The sequence below is a fragment of the Ictalurus furcatus genome, chromosome 19 (assembly GCF_023375685.1).
Source record: "Ictalurus furcatus strain D&B chromosome 19, Billie_1.0, whole genome shotgun sequence".
Lineage (NCBI taxonomy): Eukaryota > Metazoa > Chordata > Actinopteri > Siluriformes > Ictaluridae > Ictalurus > Ictalurus furcatus.
The window spans coordinates 16,796,953-16,818,168 of record NC_071273.1 but is presented as its reverse complement, the minus strand read 5'-3'; the positions used below and the strand labels follow the sequence as shown (position 1 = coordinate 16,818,168).

Below are 21,216 nucleotides of genomic sequence, written 5' to 3'. Positions count from 1 at the left end.
ATGAAGCGTTTTTCACCGCAACAATCACAAAAATCTCTAAATCCTATATGGACTGTATAAATATGTGTGTGTGTGTGTGTGTGTGTGTGTGTGTGTGTGTGTGTGTGTGTGTGTGCGTGTACATTAGGGCTAGAGCTCCTGCTCCCAATGCTCATCATGGCCCATGCATTCCCACACAGCAACAAATCAGGCTGCAGTTATGCATTCCCACCACAAAATGGTTCGCATCAGCGAACAAAGGGAGTTTGAGAATTTCTTACCTATTCATTACTTTCCATAGGTGACTTCCCACACTAATCAACATAGTCACTGCTGGTATAGATCCATTAATTGCACTTGAAGGTATTTGCATTTGGGGACTTTTTTATTTTAAACCAAATGTCCACTAATTGAAATGATTTGAGTGCAAATATAAATGTACCAGCGTATCACTGCCGTCAGCTCATGCAATCACTTGAGTTCTTGCCAGTTTTTCTATTTTTAATGCAATGAAGCTAAAAACACCCTTCAGGTCAGATTCCATATCCATCAGTGAGGGCACATAAGGAGATGATATGGCAGAAAGCTTTGAAATCATCCGCAGGAGTAGAAGATTTACATTGGCACTAGAGATTCACCCTGCAGGTCCCTGGCTTGAGAAACAGTTATGCTGTTGAGTCAGAGACTGGGAACTGTGGAACCTTGAAAACCCAAACTGGCCATGACTCTCCTTCGCTTTGATGTAAATATAAGCATGTAGGTTGACCTCCCAGCATCCTTTTCTGACAGACTGTGTACATTTGACCAGTGAGCTGGGTCTATATAGGTCTGTATTCTCATGCTTTGACACTGGTTGTAGTATGTACACTGAAGCTGTGCAGGTTTCGACTGAAATTATTGTTTTTTCTAAGTAAGCACTAATGTGAGAGAGCCATGAGCTTGTGTGTGTATGTGTGTGTGTGTGTGTGTGTGCAGGATACACTATGAATAAAAGTTTTGGTTACATCAAAACTAAGTAAGAGTGTGAAAGCCATGAGCTAAGGATAAAAAAAATTGCTTACATACCTGAGCAGGCTTTTCTTGGACCACTTGCTGTGGCTGCAAGAGAGACAGCAAGAAATACGGTTATGATATTGATCATTTTTGCACATCAGTACTGCCTACCATGCCACCATTCCTGACACTTGCAATTCGTTTGACATATAAGTGCTCTCTGCAAAGCTGTCTACTACTCTTTAGGTAATCAATACTAACATTACCTAAACTATAAAACCCTAAATTGCCTTCTATAAAGTGCCAGCACCTAACCTTAAATTAAAGGAAAACGGGGCCGAAACACAACAGAGCCTTCATAGTGGGCAAATGGGTGAGTGAACAAAGCATAGATTGTGCCCTCCTAGTGTTACATCACACCCACTAAGCACTGCCACCTCACCGGAAGAGGCTCTAAGACCCCAAGCAGACAGCTGAGCAGTCTTCTGCTCTTCCAGAAACAAAAAAAACCCCTGAGAGTCCCTTGTGCTTGCAGCTAAAGCCAGCCACTGCAAGAACACACACACTCACACACACACACACACACACACACACACACACTCTCACACACACTCACACATACTACACTGGATTGTTGGGAACAGCTGGTGCATTTTGTGCCAGTTCCTGCCAGAATGCCAGCAGGCTGTAACATAGTAAATGTCAGCACCGGATGGACCTGCGAGGAGAGTGTGTGTGTCGATAAAGGGAAATTGAGAAGACGAAGGAGTAAGTGAATACAAGCTGGGAACTGTCAACCAATAATTCAGATGCGTGGCAACCGCGACTTTGTTGACAAATATCTCCACTAGATTGTGGCCGTGTCCTACATTTTAATGGCAAATCTTCTCATCTGTCTCATTCATCGACATAGTTTACAGTCTGATTCATTTTGCAAAAAGTAGCATCATGGACCTTGTGCAAGATAATATACAAAACTAGCCGCACATAAGTGATCTAATACCTACACTGTGCCTTTATTGGTTATACATTTGCTCGCTACACTAAATTTCACACACTATCTAGGGAATATGTATATATTCTTGCTTTATAATAGGAAAATGAAATGGAAGATAAACAGTTTAATAATAATGGTCATTATGCTTACTATAGACCTAATTTTGGAGCTAGCTTGGTAATGAGCATGTGTTACGAGTTTACTGGAACTCAAACTGAATTATAACAGTATATAATGATAACCGGATGATAACAGGTTATCCTTTATTTTCCAATTTTCCATCGCTTTTACGATTTTCCTATTACAGAATGGAAATTGAATGGCCAAAACATACAGTTACATGTTAGAAGATTGAAGTAATTATAATGCAAAAATGAGATCAGTGAAGGCCACTGAAAGAAAATGCTTTGCATGGATTTTATGTGTTTTACATCTTAACACCTCTATAAACTTGCTGTGGCAAATCTCCATGTGAAGAGTGAGTTCCCACAGCTCTCTTCCCCATCACTGACTGTGGAATGTAGCTCAGGACAAACAGTATTTGAAACCAGAGCTCTATAGGTAGAGAGGCCCCCCATTTTCTATGGCTCAGAACATTCCCCCCACCTCCTTCCCTTCTGCCCCATCTGCACAAAAGGGGAAATCTTGGCATTGTCTTTCACAAGGCTGAAGCTCTACTTTGAAGTTGCTTGGAGCTGACACTCTGGGTGCTGGTTTAAGATGTGGACCATAGCTGAGTAGGGCCTGGTGACCCTAAGGCCCCCCAACATCCTACACACCCACCCACACACACACGCACACACACGTGCACACACACACTGTGTGCGGCCCAGTGCTAAAGGAACTAGAGATATGTTCCCAGAGAAGGAAGAGATCAGCAGAAGGAGCCCCAGAGGCAATTGCCCCATCAGTGTTGAAACTCAACCCCCGAGAAAGAATGCAGCCTATTCCCCCTCTCTCCCTCCTTTGCTACCCAGCTATCTTTGGAAAGCCCTTCCCAGATCAACTTCCTTTCGAGATAATGCAGTACAAATCAATTCCCATTCTGGCACTCGTATTGAATGCAGGCAATCCTCTGATGAACTCCACATGGCATAGGGCATTGGATCTCCACCAATCTGCGCTACATATCCCATCATATTAGTGTTGGTAAATGACACTCTTGGTAAAACAAGTTGGGATATTTTGATCCTTCCTGTTGGCACCCAAAAAAGTCCTCATTTCTATTTCTGTCCAGGTTGTGAATTCAGTAGTTAATCATTTCAGAAATACACTTAAACTGCCAGGGTTGTTTTGAAATGTCTTAATTACACATTTTAATGGGAGCCATTTCAATAATGACAAACAGGGAAACACAGGTCAGTAAGTGCCCAGTGGTGTTACGGTTACACATTTTCCCTCTCACTCACACACTAACTGATCAAAGGAGGAATAATGTGCCAGACAAAAGCTAATTAACTTGTGAGAACCTTTTACTCCTGGCATTTAACATCTACAGCTACCTGCAAGGTGTAACCTGAGACAAAAACTCTTATCAGTCATTACTGGTTAAAGACCTCAAAAACAGAGACCTCGTTGAACAAATTAAACTTAATTCACTCAATGTCATTCTATTTATCATCTAATAACATTTTAATTGTCATTTTTATCTAATAATGTTCTCTGGATTTTATGAATTACTGAACATTGCCTTCCTTTAGGTTAACATTTTATCTGACTAATGTAATTGCAAGTCAGTAAGTGAGAACAGTTGCTTATGTGCCTGTAAAAGCCAGGAGAGTTTAATGCCTGCCTGAAAACAACGTACCTGTTGTGCCTGTTGACTTTTACAGCAACAAAAAATGCATTACATATTAACCAGAGTGAAAAACTGAACCATGTGGGAATATATATATATATATATATATATATATATATATATATATATATATATATATATATATATATATATATATATATATATATATCCCCTAAGAGACACATGAAGCCAGCTATGGCATCTTTTCAAACTGCTGCTTGTAGCAGGGCAACATAACACACTCGGAGGAAATCTGCCCTCTTCGGCATACATGAGCTCACAGATGCCCATGATTGGTTAGTGTTGCTGTGATTGATTGATTGATTGAGAGAGAGAGAGAGAGAGAGAGAGAGAGAGAGAGAGAGAGAGAATATGCCACTCCAGTCAGTTTTGTTCTCTTGGCTATGAATGTCTGTGGCATCATCAGGATTAGATCTCGTAATCTCCCAAGAATGCTTTTCTGAGTGCTGTAAGCATCTATTTTATAAATAGGTTATATTATTATAAACAACGTGGTTAGCAAGGATGCGCATTTTTATTCAGAAATATGAAAATGTGCAGCATTGGAGCTGCCTACTGAGTTATGATTGATCGAAAAAAAACTCAAACCGTGATTGAAAAAAAGGCTGACCCGATTTCACTTAGTCACAGCATGTGTGGAGGAGGAGGAGGTGTTAGTGCCTTATAGCAAATGATGCGAAACATTTAATGACATTGGCTACAGTTAAAAGCTTGGACAAATAAAATCTACTAATGATGAAGTAGTTATCAATCAATGATAAATAGCACCCTTACACTTAACTTGTTTTGTCATATCTCAACTTTATTTAAATTGAAATATATTTCAGTTGTGTTCAAATGTATTTTAAGCACAATATAAATGTGAATTTCAGTTTGATTTTATTTGCTCATCAGGTAGCCAAAGCATACCATGAATAACAGCCAGCAAATATATATATATAATATCTTGAACTATGCCATCATATAGATTTCTCGATACTAGTACATGAACATTCATCATTCCACAAATACTGGTGTGCATCACAGTTCTACAATTATTTCTGCTGCGTAATACAAGACACCAAGATATTATTTTTAATCTGTGCATATTATCAGCTCCTTTGTGCAAAATCATTTGTCACTTGCATTGTAAAAAAAAAAAAAAAAAAAAGACAAATAAATGATCTATCTATCAAGACTATATCTATCAATATAGAATCTTTTTAGTCTGCGCTGTGGTTAGTGCATCCTTTGGTCATTGTTCTGTCACAGTGATCACAATTTCACAGTAGGATTAATAGTACAGAAGTCTTTTTTTAGTGCAGAGATCAAGTTTTGCAGCAGTCAGTGTGAGTTTCCTTTTTTTTGCCAGTGACATCTGACTTGCCACAGCCTGGTTTCCCAGCTTATAGTGTTTTGCATGCCTTGTAACAACTGCCTGGCGGATGACTGAAACACACACACCACGCTCAGGAATGATAACATCAAAAAATGCTCACCAGAGGGATGGGGAGAAAAGCAAAGCAAAAGAAAGCATGGCATCACTGCTTAGTCCATGCTAAAGGCTGCTGTACATGTAGCAGACAACAATGGCAATCTCAAAAAATCCTCCATAGTTCTTAGCGGAGCACTTAGGTTTGCCAAAGAAATAAAGCATAACAAGATAAGTGAGCTCTTCAACAGCCAGTTAACTCTCATCTGTACCATCGGCCCCCTTTTCAAGTTCTGACAAAACAGGAAAATCAGTTTGTCACCCCCTCTTCAACTGATGAGACAGGCATGAATTTTTACCAGCCTCACTTTGTGTGGGTGTAGCTTCGCAGGCAATAAAAACCTGTCCATCTCCTTCACTATTCCAGTGCATGAAGGAAAAGTAAGGAAAGGGCAGACCTCCTACTGTTCTTCTGCTGTCAATAGCTCTACCCCTCCCTGTGAAGTGGTAGATCTTCACTTCAAAATACCTTGGCAATGATTCATGCCTCTTGGATTTCAAAGAATTTACGAGTCAATTCTTGTGTAATCTTGCCTTGTCCTCTGTGTGTTCTCAGCACATGCTTTTTGGATATGTGACAGCTCACTGAATTGGTGGCAGACCTGAAGACACCCACAAAGTGCATTGCTCTGAGTCCATATTTGACCAGTTTTCTTTAATAAAAAATATAAGGTAGACTTTTAGAGAGATTATGCAAGGGTAAGGAGGCATAATTAATGATTAGAAGTTTCTGATTTACGTAGTAGTGAGACGACAATCCTTGAACTTTAAAGGGCAAGTCTTTGCAGCTCCAGAGAAGAGCATGCTGGAACAGTATGAAGCCTCACACTGAACAGAGCAAAAGGAAGGGTTCTCACCCTCACAACATGTCATGCCTAATGGCCCCCTTTGCGTGCCATGCAATTTACTAAAAGCTGCCAACTAATAGGAACCCCCTTGTTCCTCTCAGTTGGAGGGGTGGAATAACTTTCTTCCTGGCCTTTTCTCATAACATTTGGGTGTTTCTCTGGTGTCATGAATCACAGATCTTCCCAACTAAAGGTCTGACACAAGTTGAATTACCTTTCTAATTGTTTTAAACTAATAAATAAACATTTTCCACCCCATTCTGCCAATTTGGTCAGTTAATAAATTTCCACTCACGAGATACTTCTCCACAATGGTGCAACCACTACCAACTTTTGAGGGTGAAGTCTAACACATGCTCCCTCAGATAAGTAGCCCATCACCACTCTAATTACCCTCTTAGGCATACATGACCTCAAAAACGTGACATTCTAATTGACAGGAGAGAGAGAGAGAGAGAGAGAGAGAGAGAGAGAGAGAGAAAGAATGCCTTCCTAACCAAAGAGATGGCTACTCCTGTCCATTTGCGATCTCCCAATGATAGGGTGAACTCTTTTACGACACTCAGAAGCCCTGGGCACCATTTAAATTATTTGTTTTGTCAATCCCAGTTATTTGTAATTATTGGTAGCATCTTCAGATAGGATTTTGTGCCCATGACCTTGCTTTTTGAACTTTATTGTATGGTGTCTAAACCCTAACAAACTTCAACAGAACCACATAACTAGTTTTCTACAGATAAACATGACATCTTCTCTACACAAGGCTCTAGAAAAAAAAGTATCACCATATGTCCAAATTATGATAACGCTTCTAATACTTTGGATTTTTGATCCAGGAAACTACATTCAGCTCCGTCTTGGAGATCTGTGGTGGATGGTTTTAATATGAAGTTTTCTTTCGACTCTTTAGATATTTTGTGTTTAAATGCTACCACATGCTTAAAAATGTGAATTATAAATAGAAACTCAGTAATACTGTGCAATTATTGAAGCATTTTTAAATTGTAAAGAGACCACACATTTTCTTTTTACCTTGCTAATAAAATAGAGGATGAAGTCTAGAAAGCAAGCGTGCAGCTCACGTTCACTTTAAACTTAAACTGAGAACACATGGTTTGTGTTTGCGCAAAGGCCGTTTTTTTTTAACATAGCCTCTCCTTAGGGCTGCTGACAAGAATTCCACAAAGACAGAAAAAATAAAAAACACTCTGCCTGATTTGATGAGGCAAACCTATCCAAGGACTCCCTCAGTCGAGGCAGACCCCACGGACGAGCCACCCAGTAACTGCGTCTCTCTCCACCCCCACCACTTCCACGAATAAAGGCCACATGTTATATTAAACTAAAGGTGGAAGTGGGGAAAAGGAGGCAGGCATCTACTGGGTGCAGGGGTGGCACAACGTCAGCTTTGTGATTTCTCCTGGAATGCCCCCACTATTTCGGCTGATCCTGAAAACGTTCTACAGCCAGGAAATCCAAGCCCTCCACAGCCAACAAACCTCCATCCACCCCTCCATTCCTCTCTTCTCCATTTACCAATCAACCATACTCCCCTACCAAATAGTGCTATGAATGGCACCTATCAGAGTAGAGCTAAACCCCACGATTAGGGGAATTGCCGAAGGGCCCATTGTAGAGGAGAAAAATGTCTGCCAGAGTGAGGAATGTGGAAAATTCCTGGCAGGACAAGCAGCCTTTTGTTAAGATTTTTTTTTCTTTTTTTCAGGAGGGGGTGTTCTAGAGGGAAAGAAAGGCGCAAATTGGATCTGCTCTGTTTAGGAGCCTCTGCTGTTTGAAGTGAAATCAGTTCCCAGAGTTTTTCAAAGGGGCGAGGGGTCATGGGCAGCACTATAATTCAGGTTTTAGTTCAGTTCCACACAATTTTCTAGTTTGAGTTTTTGTTGTCTTGAGGATCCTAACTAAGTCTTATGGGATCATATAGAGTATCTCACACTCATTTGCAGTTCCTTGTCTTTTGGTTGAGTTTTGATGTTTGCAGTCTCTCTCTACTACACAAATCCTGTGTTGTTATTGATAGCTGTGCAAGTTCTTCATAACCACTTATGCAGCATATAAGAGACATATATGTGTTCTTGGAACTATAGGATGCAGTTGTGGTTTTGTTCAGGAATAAGAATTGAGTGGGAAAGAATCCATAAGAAGCAGTCAACTCCGCCCATAGTAAGCTGAATGATACAGATGTTGTGGATTAACCTGCGTTGCCTGGAACAACTCATGTCCTGTGTCCTATTGGCAGTGGCAAAATAACGCTAATAACATGAATCCCCACTATGTTTTCATATAATTTGAAGAACAGCAGAAGTGTGGTGAGAAAACATGGAAAAAGACCAACTATTTAGCAAAGGGTGGTGTATTTACGTACACAATGTCCGCTTTACAGCTCTACATGCTGGATGAGCCCACTAGCTCACAGACTGTTTTTTTTTGTTTGTTTGTTTTACTCCTGACGGTTTATTTTACTGTTTTATTTGAGTACATGAATCTACATCCTTATTGGCATTTGTATCCTTTAGTAGTGGAGGCTCCTTTTGTTTGCCTTTCCTTTGACTTTTGCCTTTTTAGACTCTTTCTGTGCATTAATCACACTAGTTGCACACATTAATCGCTAACTGACAATGGAAATGTGAGTGTATCTATATATATTTTTTGTTTGGAGTAGGAGCTGGATGGGGTTCACCTGCTTAAAACATCCTCCACAAGAGTGTGCAATTTAACAAAACTCTATAATGTATTCTGACTTTTCTCCTTATTTTTGTGATATCCTCATCATTTTAGTTTCTATCATTTTAAAAATAGTCCTGTAAATACAAGCTAGGTATTTCAATGAATGTTTCATGGAAATATTCTCAATGTGTACAAGTTTCTGGATGAAAGACTTCAGTGAAAGTATTCACAACTGTAGCCCTGTGTCAGCCCAGCATTCCCCCGAACAGGAAATAGAGGCAGCACATGTGGGGCCTGAGACTGATAGAGGCAATGGATTGTGTAGAGGCCGTACCATCAATAACACAGGCCACATACCTTTCCCTGCTCTTACAAACACAGTTGCCACCCCCCGTTATCCCTCTCTTCCACTTTCTCACGTCAACGCTTCTGTGAACACTGGCTATACAGCTTAATTGGATGAGTGCTTTCATGTTTGGTGCATATAATAAAACAACTGTGGACTGCATCTGATAACAAATACCTTGACATGGATTGTTTCTTTTTTTTTTTTTAACCTTTGTGCAACCGAAAAAAAATAACACCACCAACAGTCATAAGAAAAAATACACATATAAAGTAAAGGCTGGGGCTGATTTCTTTCTTAACCAGACCATAGCTTAACGAAGCCTATCGCTATCAGTAATATCAGGTGATTACACAAAGTTAAACACCACTGTGTAATAAAAAAAAATTACAATAGCAGGTATAATAAACATGACCAAAGTGGCTTACTCTCTCAATAATTATTATTTTTTTTAAATATATATGACACAATTGGACCAAAGACAGAACTTCATATTTTCTTCCTTAAACAAAAATGCTAGATAACGTCAAGTGTACCTTTATCAGCGTGCTTACTATTCGGAAGAGACATGGCATGATTACAGACTTAAAATACTTATCTTAAAAAATTAAGAAGCATGAATGGTGCTGCCTTTCAACGAGTGTTTGTGTGCTCGTATGTGTATGCATCATAGATTTATGCCCATGATGAGACCTGGTGATATCATTAAGTCTGGAGGTTTCATAGTAGTATCAATGATAGGTAGATTTTTTCTTTTTTAGATCTCCCTTTCGATATCATGTCCAATTGTTACCACTCAGGGAGTAAGATGGAAAGAAAAGGAAATGGCCAGTGGAACTCTGCTAAGTAGAGTCCTGCAAATAATTGGAGTGGACAAGGAGCTCAGACCTGGGTGTAAATAGAACTTTCTGGCAGGAAATTTGGCTCTGGAACTACTGCAGGAATGGTGGTACGAAATTGACCCAATAGAGGCCAACATTCCCACTTGTGCAGCAAAACCAGGGAGCAAGTGTTCATCTTGGGGACATACAGACCATAGTACATGGACAAGACATTGTAATAAACAAAGCATGTGTGACTTATCATGCAGTTCTCATCCTTTGCATTTTATGCTTGTTTGTGCTTTTTTTAATAAGGCCAACAGCTCATCTGGAGATTCTTGCCACCCATGGCAGGGATTCCAAGAGAGAAAAATTGGCCATGCTGTCTGGGTAGGGGTAGTGGTGGTCAGAGTGACACCAACCAATTGTGCATGACTGTGAGTTCACATATGCAAAAGAGGGCAAGTAGCACTTTCCTCCGAGTGTGTTCAGCTCCCCCGTGATGTACTATGAGATGCAGTTTGAAACAATGTGCTGGCTGGCTTCACAGGCTAGCCCTTAGCTTTCCTAGTTAATAGCTACCGTATGATAAAGGGACAGCTAACTAGTGGGAGGGAAATTGGGAGAAATGTGTTTAAAAAGGCTGAGAACACATATTATCTCTTTGTTTTTTCCTTATTTAATGTGCAACATGAACGCATGAAAGAGAGTGAGGGAGAGAGCGGGAGAGCACATCCACTAAACTGTTGATTCACGCTCACACTCAATGAGTCACAGAACTGCCAATCTCCTGAGATAACTACAGGAATAACTGGCCAGAAAACCCATGGGGTCAGGTTCAATATTTTGTCTGAGAGACTTGTTGCAGCTATAAAAGGTTTTTGATGTTTGACACTGAATTCCCATCACACTGTCCTCCTCCAAGCCTATATATGCAACAAAAAAAAGAAAGAAAAAAGAGGGGGAAAAAACTTTTGACACTTTGGCAGAGGCTGAGGGTTTTCCAAGCCTCTCCACCACACTTCGAGACTGCTGGATGAATCCCAATCCCAGGGCTCATCTACTCCACCGATCCGCCTCCTCCCCACTGCCGGACTCTCCCTCCCATTTCCCTAAGCTCTAATTCCGCTCCTCACCACCTGCCAACATTGTTTGTCTCATAGCCAAGAGCAGCACAGCCTTGTGTTAGATGAGAGTACTTCCTCTACGCCCCCCATCCACCCACACCCCACGCCCCCGTGCTCATTCATTTACTCATTCTCCAGCCTTTTCCAAAGGCGTAGGGTGCGGAGTCTCACTGGTGTTAGGTCTGCAATGACTAATGTCCCCCCACATACACTGAGCTGGCAATGGCTTCCTTTAAAGTAATATACAGGAAGGTAAGCGAGAGGTGAAAGGGCTTTAGGGCTAGAGGTAATGTCTTCTTGTTTGGTGTCTGTGCCTCTCACTCATACACAGAGTCATCTGTGTTTGGGTGGCTGGTTGACTCTAGGGCAGGGGAGTTCTATGGACGTAGTTGAGGAAACTTACAGAGGGGAATGGAATAAAGCACCTGGCAAGTGAAAGGGCACCATAAATCAAGATGTCATCTTATACCTCATATCAAAGGAATTCTTGGCACTTTAGGCTGCTGATGGCTTGCTTTGCACTCATTGCCTGGGCCATTTGTCCTGGCTGTGTGGTAGCAGCACTGTCCCTGACAGAGTGACTTCGATGAGAAAACACAATGAGGCATAAATCTATTGTTTTTGCCCCCTACCCATTTATTTCCATGGAAACAAGTGGACAGGTTGTCTGCCAAGCAGCCAAGTGCTAAAAATGCAACTGTGACATTACTAGCAAGAGAGGGGGTCAAACTGCTCAGGAAGAGGAGAAAGAGCTTCCCTCTCCACTGTAGTTCCTCTTGCTTGGTGAGGAATCAAATGCATAATACTCAGTGGACATCAGCCAGCTGGCAGCATGAAAGGGGGAACTGCTGTGCACAACTGATTAATGCTAGCTGTTTGAGGACAAAGATTCTTCCTCACCCTGCCAACTGTGGAGCCTGTCCGCTTGGCACAGAGGACCCTGTCCATCTCAGCACCTGTGCAGGATGCACACTCGGAAAAGGAAGAGGGAGACTGTAAATCAGGGCTTTGGCATGCTTAAACAGATCGACCTAGCAGCACAGATGCTGGATTGGAGGACTTGCTAAATGCTTGTAAAACTGTAAAAGGCATGCCAAAACAAAATGATACATAAAAAGGGAAAGGTCACCTTCTGAATCTTTCTGTAGTCATCAATGGTAAGTGTTGGCACAGCTATCTGGGAATATCCTTTTCGATGGTTAGCAAAAATGTATTGCACAGTGGGACGTTGTTGAACAGGACAGAATCTCTTCATATTGACATTCTATTCTAAATCAGCTTCTCAAGGTCTTGGCTAGACACAGCTCTCTTTTCTCATCGCCCTGGGAGGGCAATTCCAATTGCTGCTTAGAAACTTTCTAGACATCCACACCACCTGTGAAAAAATGGCATTGTGTGACTCATATCCATCAATATTAGCCTACAATCTTTTTGTAGTGATGAATAATATCTGTACATTATTGATATAATCAGGTACAATATTATGATAGTACTGGTGCCCTTACCAGTTGCTACATGGCATGGAAATTCAGAAATAAACAAAACAATCAGGTGTAAGGTTCTACATAGAAACTGTAAGTGTTCTCCTAGAGGATTAAAATAAAGAACACTTTGTTTTCCCATAAGAGAGTACATATCCCTACTTTTTATCAGTGAACAAGACTACTCTTAAATGGGCACATTTTGTCATCCAAATCAGTGTTTAAGTGACAAATGTTCTTATTAGTATACAACACAGAATTAGCCTAGAAATGTCGCACAGCAAAATCAACTCATGAGAGTCATACATGAGCACAGTGTGTGTTGCTTAAAGGCTGGGGATTTTGCTGTATATTAGTGCATTTCCTTAATCTTTTGAAAGAATGATATTTAAAATTCCTTCTCATACTTTTTGATCTGAACATGCTGTAACAGCTTGAGAGACTTACTCTGCTTGAACATGTTACATTGGGAGGACAGTGACTAGTGAGATAAGAGCCTAAAGCAGCTGGTGGAGGTCTCCTTACGATTTCAATTTCAAATTGTTTTTTGTTTTTTTTTTAACTCTCAAACGAGACGCACACATTCTTGGTCCCTTCTGGGGTAGATATGGTTAAACACTACTTTCTTTCCCTTCTGGTGGCCAGAGCCACCTTCTTCCATTAACCATTTAGGATTTCATGATGGCTGCTGGTGGTGGGGGGAGGCAAAGGAAAACATTCCAGTGGCCCCTTGTAGCTAAAAAGGATATGCTATAATTAGTTCCAGGAGGGCGAGTGGTAGCTGAATGAAGAAAGCTGGCTTGTTTATCCAGGAAAAGAATGGCAAGGCTCTTGACAAGTCCACCCTGTATATGTGGAGGCAGCCATGTGGCTATGGTGGATGCCTGGGCCATGCCAATTCATCTGTGACAAAATAAAGCTACCAAACAGATCATAACCCAGGCTTTCAAAGCAACACAGCCACCGATACATGAGGATAGGTCTGAGGACATACATTCCTTCAGTCCATTCATAAAAAAAAAAAAAAAAAAAAAAAACGACAGGGCAAAGAAAACAAGTTAGTGCTCTGTCCCTGACTGCATTAGTTGAGTTAATGGGCAATTTCTGGTGTGCGTCACAGCTCTTGGATAAATGAGACCCATCTACAAAAGCGGGCCTTGGAGAGGACACTCTCATGCGCTGATAGCAAGCTGCCTCCTTGACTCATTCTCATTCATAAACTTGGTTCACTGTAGATGACTCTCACTATACAGCTCACTCTGTTACAGGGGGTTTTAAAAACTGCCACACCAGCTGGCCACACACTATATATAGAAAAGCAACTGCAGTGATGATGATGATGATGATGATGATAATAATAATAATAATAATAATAATAATAATAATATATCTCATTTAATGGGCTTTATTATCCCCACTGATTAACCCTTTAATGCATAGCATACATACTTATGGACAGTCAAATTAAAGGCTATTATTAGGAAATGATAAGATGTAATCATTTGAGGCCATTACTGTAAATCGTTATGCTGATTTCTTTCCCTAAAAAGCACCAATTATGTACAAATAAATAAAAGTAAATTTGTTACAGCCTCTTTGTAAAACCATCATTTTTAAATTGAAGATAGATTTTTACCTCAGAAATCATCATCATGCAGCATTATTAAACTGTGTAGATATTCTACATCAGGAATAGTGCTGTATTTGGTTTAAAATTGATGTTTTCTAAAATTTCGCTCATCAACATTAAACTTTTAGGTCTGATCTTTAGATCTTTCGGATGTTAACAATTTGACTATAAACCCATTGAAATTCGTTTTTTTTATTATTATTATTTGTGGTATTTATACACATGGAGATTTATTTTTTAACATAAGTGATGTTTAGAAAATGGCAACATTTCATATGATATTCAATTTAATGTCATTAAAAAAGGAATTAATCTGGATGTTTACAATGTTTAAAATTTATGTATGGAGGGGTCAATTTTTTAATTGCGTTATTCTCTTATTCTCTTTCCTGTCAACCTTTGTTTCCTAATGTTGCATTTCACAGGTAAACTACCCTATAATAAATAAAGGCACCCCTTCCCATTTAATCTAGACACCCCTTGTTGTTCTTCAAGAAATGATATTTATAACTCATTTCATGCTTTGTTTGTCCAGTATGAATTGACATTAGTGTGTGTGTGTGTGTGTGTGTTCATGCATATGTGCATATGTGTGTAGCCAGTAGACTGCGTTGGTGTGTGTACCTGTGGTATATATGCAGCCATCATGAAAGAGCAGCCGATCGTGCCTCTGGGCATCAGTCCAGAAAATCAGTGCAATAAACGTGACCTTCTTTATCAGGCCAGTCCAAAGTTTCCAGCAGTGGGTGGCAGCAGCAACAGCTAAACCCTTTAGAAATGCTCTCACACTGAAATCTCCATTATTATCCTACTCTGTTGGAAGATTGCTGCTTGCATTCTTGGATGATATAGTAAGCCAGGCCATGTTTTCCTCCAGTACAAATGCAATTATTTCTCAGCCATTTACTGATGAATCATTCTACCTTACAGCTCCAAGTTTCTATAATAGCTATGAATGCATGCAGGAATAATAGATTACACAAGTGACCACATAACTGCTGCAGGGATAGAAATAAAACTTGTTTAATTGATTAATTGTCATACAATTCACAAATATGCCAACATTTTTAATCTACAGCATAGTGCATGGTCCATTTCCACAAACAATAATTTAGACACATTTTCCCATTTCTAAGAGCGGCCATTGAAGCAGTCTTTAAATGTTTATGTACAACGCACATATCTATGTATAAATGTAAATATAATGTACATATCTTTGTACAATGCTATAGAATTTTATAGAATTGGTCAGTCAACTATATTTGTGAAGGAAGTTCTAAATATGCATCACTGGCCTCAGTTTTGCTTTGATCATATATGGATACCACAAAACTAGGGATGCATCGATACCGATACTGGGATTGGGTATAGGCCTGATACCATGCTTATTTACTCATACTTATATTTGTAAAAGATGCCCCCATACCAACATCTGATACCAGGTCAAATGCTAACCTTACCTCACATAGTATGTTGCTGCACTAATGAACAGACGAAACAAAATGACAGTGATCTGGATGTGTTTCATGATCAATGATAGCAATCAAAGCAAAACAGACTGCACACTGTCTTCTGTGAAAATATCAAGAGAAAAAAAAAAACTATAGCATCTTCTTACAAGTAACCTGATAAAACATTTTAAACATTAAACTCAGCACAAGGAGTTCAACACTAGCAGCACACAGCAGTCAATGTCGGCTCGGAAAGAAAAAGGGGCAACTAATTTAACTAGGCTAATGCACTTCATTCCAATTCAACTTCATAATGTTATAAAGCACTAGCCTAGTAGCTTCAGTCCATGAAAACATAATGCACACGTTTTATGGCCATTATGTAAAGTGGGGGAACATAAACAAGAGCTAAATAAAATGTTCTGTGATGTCCTTGATTTATACTAAAGGTCAAATAACAACTTGACGTATTGCGCAATGACCTCCTTCAATACTATTTTATTTTTCAATTTTTATTTTTGTAATGGTTTGAATGAGTGAAGCATAAATTCTATAGAACTCAAGCAAAAATCACAAAGCCACAATTGTTATATACTGTGCACTTTATTTAAAGTCATTTACTAAGATGCAATAAATTGTGCAACTTATAGCTGGCAGATATGGACAAAATATACTAAGGCTGCGTTCAACTTGAGTTGTTAAAAATGAGTAAACAGGAGAGTTTTCTCAGATAGTGGGAGTGATTTACAGTGATGGATTCTGCTAGCTCCTGAAGTAGGCTTATTACATTAATTGTTCAAAATTAAACAGTGAATATCTCTATCGAAACAGTGTATATTATTAGAAATGTACTTCCAGCTACTCATAACTGATAATTGAATGTTGTATCTGTGAAAACACATTAAAATGGAAGCGTGTTGTTCCCCTGCATGTTGCCGATAGAGAAACGCAGCTGAGTATTGCTATCAGTGTCAGTGAGCACACAAAACATGTACTCCTACATGTTCTCTGCTTTAGAAAAAAAAAAGAGAAGGTATTGATGCATCCCTACACAAACCCTTAGTTAACAAGTACATGATTGGCCACTTTTTACTGTACTGCTACAGGGTTAAAAAGTTGGATACTACATAGGAACAACTTTGGCAAAACATTTTCTGCTTGCCTCACTCTAAGATCTTTATTGTTCAAGTGTAACAGTCGGATTTCTATGTAATTTTGTTGTTGTTGTTTTTGTTTTTTGACTGTGAGGGCATTCGATTTCTTAGTGATGGAAGTGAGTTTTGAGTCAACAGGTTTACCATTTACGTAGATTTTGGTAGAAAACAAAATTCTAAAAATCAGAAACCAATCCCATAAAATTGGCTATGGTACAATACACAGTAATTCATTAAAAAATTTTAAATGAGTATATTTGTCCATCTCAAACAGCAGTTTCTAATCACTTGCACTGGCTTATTAATAAACCAATTGAACAAGAATTCATGCAATGCCAAACACATCAACATGAACCTATGCTATTGTTCCCATAATAGAAAAACACAAAACCATCAACCAAGCATGCAGAGAGAGAGAGAGAGAGAGAGAGAGAGAGAGAGAGAGAGACTGATATACAAAAGTTCCTTCGTGTCCATTCAGAGGACTCTCTCCCTGCAGCCTATCAATCTATCAAGGTGTCACTTACAAGTTGATAAACATGTTTTTAAGCTGTCTACATAATTGCTAACGTATGGCTATGGTCAGTGTGAAGTCTAAACTGAAATCTAAATATTTTCTTTAACGGAGAATACAAACATTTGTACAATCTCATTAAGCACTTGCTGACGAGCAAGCGAGCAGTGGCAAGGCTGAGTGGAAGGCCTGTGGCAGTTTCCCAGGCACAGCCTTAAGCCTAGACATGGATTAAATTGCAGTGATTGATGGCAATTCCATGTTAAAGAAAATCCTTTTAGTCCACGACTAGGTCTAATCTGGGCCCTTGAACATGCCCAAAGGATATTTAATACCAATTAATACAAGTGAAAATGTACAGTCAAAGCTAATGTAAGAAAATAAGTTGCCATTCATTGTTTGTAAAACAAATTTGTAGAACAAATACACGTATAAACATCCATTTTACATAGTCTAAAAAAAATTATCTAATACTTTTTGCTGCTGTGGACCCCATTAACTGTAAACTAAATTCCACAGTCCCCTTCAGTCATCTATATTTTATACACATTATCCAGCTATTCAAATATTAGGCTGAGTATTTATATGTGTACAATAATGTTTTGGCTATTTATTGGAGCCATAGAGCTTTTCCTTCCTGAACGTTCCACTCATATAACACCTTTTTATTAAAATTATCATTCAGATTCAAGTTAAAATTATTAAAAGGCCTACCTGTTTCGAAGTTCGAATTAAACCCATTCAATTTCAGTTACCAGTCAAACAGGATAATGACTATAATTAACACAATAACTTTGATAACGGTGAGTTTTGATTTCCACCACTGAAAAAAGCATGCAGACCCGTCTATGCTTCTTGGACCCCACTTGGAGAACCATTGGATTAATACGTTTTAATCCGCATGGAACTACTAAAATGGCTTAGGAACTTCTGTACACCTTTACCCTCATGAAAAATATCAGGGCCTATGAATATGCATTAATATGCAATGTGTAAATGTCCTCCTGCAATCCTGGCTACTTTAGCACACTGTTTCTGTGGTTAAATGTTTCTAAACAATTGTAGACATGACAGGTACAACGTCATGTAGACACTTTAATCACCCTTTTACTAACTTTTACTACTTATACTCAATGTGCCGAGATCAGTTTTCGTCATAAGAATGAAATAGCTGTTTTAATCGTTAATAAATGTAGTCAACCATTCAAAAGGAGTTTAAAATATTTTTCATATTAGTATGATAGGTATAATATAAGATTACTCAGCCTTTCAAACAATTTTTTAAAAATTATTCTTGGGTATGAATTCACCTAAAAAGAAAACTAATGCTAAATATATGTGCCTATAATACACATGAAACAAATGAAAGTGTGCAACATACCCATTTCCTTGGTCTTCCTCTGGGTCTCTTCTCCCCTGTGGTCTCAGCTTTCTGTGAACATCAGTGACTATGAGTTAATACTCATTCAGTTCGGCCAAAAAGCATAACATGGCAGAAACTTGTTTTTTGAGAAAATTTCATACATTATGAATAGGGAGCTTCTTGTATTTTAGCAAAGTAGCACTAGAGGGTCTGTGTAAAGTATATCCAGGCATCTGACAAGGAGCTGTCTGTGTATCTTGCACAGAGGTTGTTCCCAACCTGGACAGCATAATATTTCACTGGAGGAATTTTATGCTATACAAATGTAAATGAGAGGACCATTATCGGCAGACTCACTGCTGAGATAAGGACCATAACAGACTGTTATGGGTTTTAGATCACATTAAAGACCTTTTGGTAACAGCCAGGCATTGATATGGAATACGTCCAATTTCTCAGATGTCCCTTAACCATTTAAAAGTTGAGACAAGCACCATTTCAATTGTCTTATTTGTCTCATCTCATTTTGCCACTTGCGTCTGGGGAAAATTTATAAGCTAGCATTTCACAAGTGTAGATTTGACTGTTTATAAGACCATATGAAATGCAATCTTCAATACCTTTCTGGCGCTTTTTGATTTATAAACCCATCATAGAGACTGTCTTATTTGATCGACTTGCAAAATTAAAAGGCAATATGGATGGACTATATTAGGGCACCACCTTGAATTTGTGAAATGTTTAAATGAACCATTTCCATACATTTAAGCAATGGTGAAACTAGAGTGCCTTTGCAGTTACCGTAGTCAAGAACGTCCCATCGTCACAATAGACAGGGACAGTTAACAAGACAAGATGCGTCTCAATAATTGATAGAATATAAAGTGTTCTCCCAGGCTGCAGGCTTTTGTTATGCTGCACTTTGAAAGAAACCCTATCCAAATTTTAAAAAACAACAACTATGAATTCTGGGAAAGGGAAAGGACAGGTGTCAAAACTACACTGCTAGCTGGTTCCTAAAAGCAATATTATGGTCATCTTAACTGTCAGAGAGAGTTTTCAGTGTCATCATTCTCATACATAAATAATCATCTTGCTGTTGCAATGCTTTTGGTAAATTCAGCTCAGTGAAGTACATATTTGAAACTAAAATCTTTCACATACGTCTTCTACAATAGGAATTATGGCTTTATGTGATACACAACAGTTACACATATCAGCTCTGTTTGGTTTGTTCTGCTTGCCCAGAGTAAGTAATGACCTCACTGCCTCACATTACTGTTTATCCAACAATTGTTCACATTAAATGCGTACACTGTAACAAAGGCCCTAAACATATGCAAAACTTTTGTGCAAGTGTCACAGGAATAAGTTCTTAGAAGGACGCAGCCTCTTAGGGCTCAACCCAAGTCTGACCACAGCCACCACTCAACTGACCGCTTAGCCAGCTCATGCAACTTTCATGTGTCAGACAGGGCATATCAAATTCTTAAATGAGAGGATGGGTTACTCCATTTTGTGATTTGATTGAACAGTTCTGGTAATCACTAGACTGATGTACTTCAACTATGTACTTAAGTTCTACCTCAAACTAGTACAAACAAATCAGCCCACAGGTCATCCACAGTTCTTTGAACTCTCTATTTTTTTTCTTGCTATCGCTATTTGTCTATGTGTCTCTATCTGCCTGTGTCTCTTTAACCAATCTGTGTATCCGTACCCAGTTCTCAGTTCAGGTTGCTACATATTTAATCAGGATATTTAATGGTCTGTAAACGAACACCCTTATCAATTAATCATGGTTTTGTGTGTCTTGTCCGGCTCTGCAGCCTAGTCTTATGTCCACTATGTACGCCTTGAAGTCACTGTTGAGCCTTTACTCGCCCTTCTCTGACATGACATGTGTATGTTAGGCAAGGCCATTGCAGATTAAGGGGGTAGGTAGAGACTGGGTGAGCTAGACTTGCCCTGTCAGAACTTGCTTTGTAAAAGGAGGGTCTAAAATTAGCCCCCTGAGTACAGTGTATCAAGTTTAACAATGACTGCTCCATGGAAAATATTCCATCTCTTCATTAGGACCAATGCATTGAGCAGATGATCAGAGTGTGTGGTTCAGAGCTGGCTTTTGAATAAGTATAACACTATGTTAACAGCCAGCGAGGTTATCCTTCCAGATTTAGCCTGGTCATATGATACAGTTTCAGGAGCTCCTAATTTGGGAGTTCATCATTTTTGAGCAGCACTTAAATTGTAATGATTATTGAAAGCTGCAAAGGGCAGTATTATAAACTGCCCTTTTATCATTCCAAAAAATTGTGCTATTTTAGAATGCCATTTGCAAAATTTGTATTTCATAACAAACTATGCAAGATGTCAATTCATTACAATCGATAAACCCTTTTTTCCCCTACTTTCCATCCATCTAGTCTATAACTGTTCAAACTGAGTTTTCAAGAAACAGTGGACCTGTCTATATGCAGAGTATTGTCAAGTTACAGTCCTTTACCCAGATCTGGCCCTTACCAATGAAGAGACCT

At 39.1% G+C, this 21,216-nt stretch overlaps 1 protein-coding gene across 3 annotated transcripts in view; it reads right to left on the bottom strand.

Moving 5' to 3' along the window:
- hmga2 (high mobility group AT-hook 2) overlaps positions 1–21,216 on the bottom strand; it is a 31,812-nt gene that overhangs the window by 7,148 nt on the left and 3,448 nt on the right. For 2 of the 3 annotated variants that reach the window (XR_008388578.1, XM_053650466.1), the window contains exons 3-4: positions 18,698–18,748; positions 1,045–1,077 (exon numbers count right to left, since the gene is read on the bottom strand). Coding sequence is in view for 2 of the 3 variants with exons in the window: in XM_053650466.1 (XP_053506441.1) it covers positions 1,045–1,077; positions 18,698–18,748 (84 nt within the window). In the remaining variant the exon portion in view is untranslated. Of the gene's footprint in view, positions 1–1,044; positions 1,078–12,259; positions 12,462–18,697; positions 18,749–21,216 lie in introns of those variants that run through there. The other variant, XM_053650465.1, reaches the window with a different exon arrangement.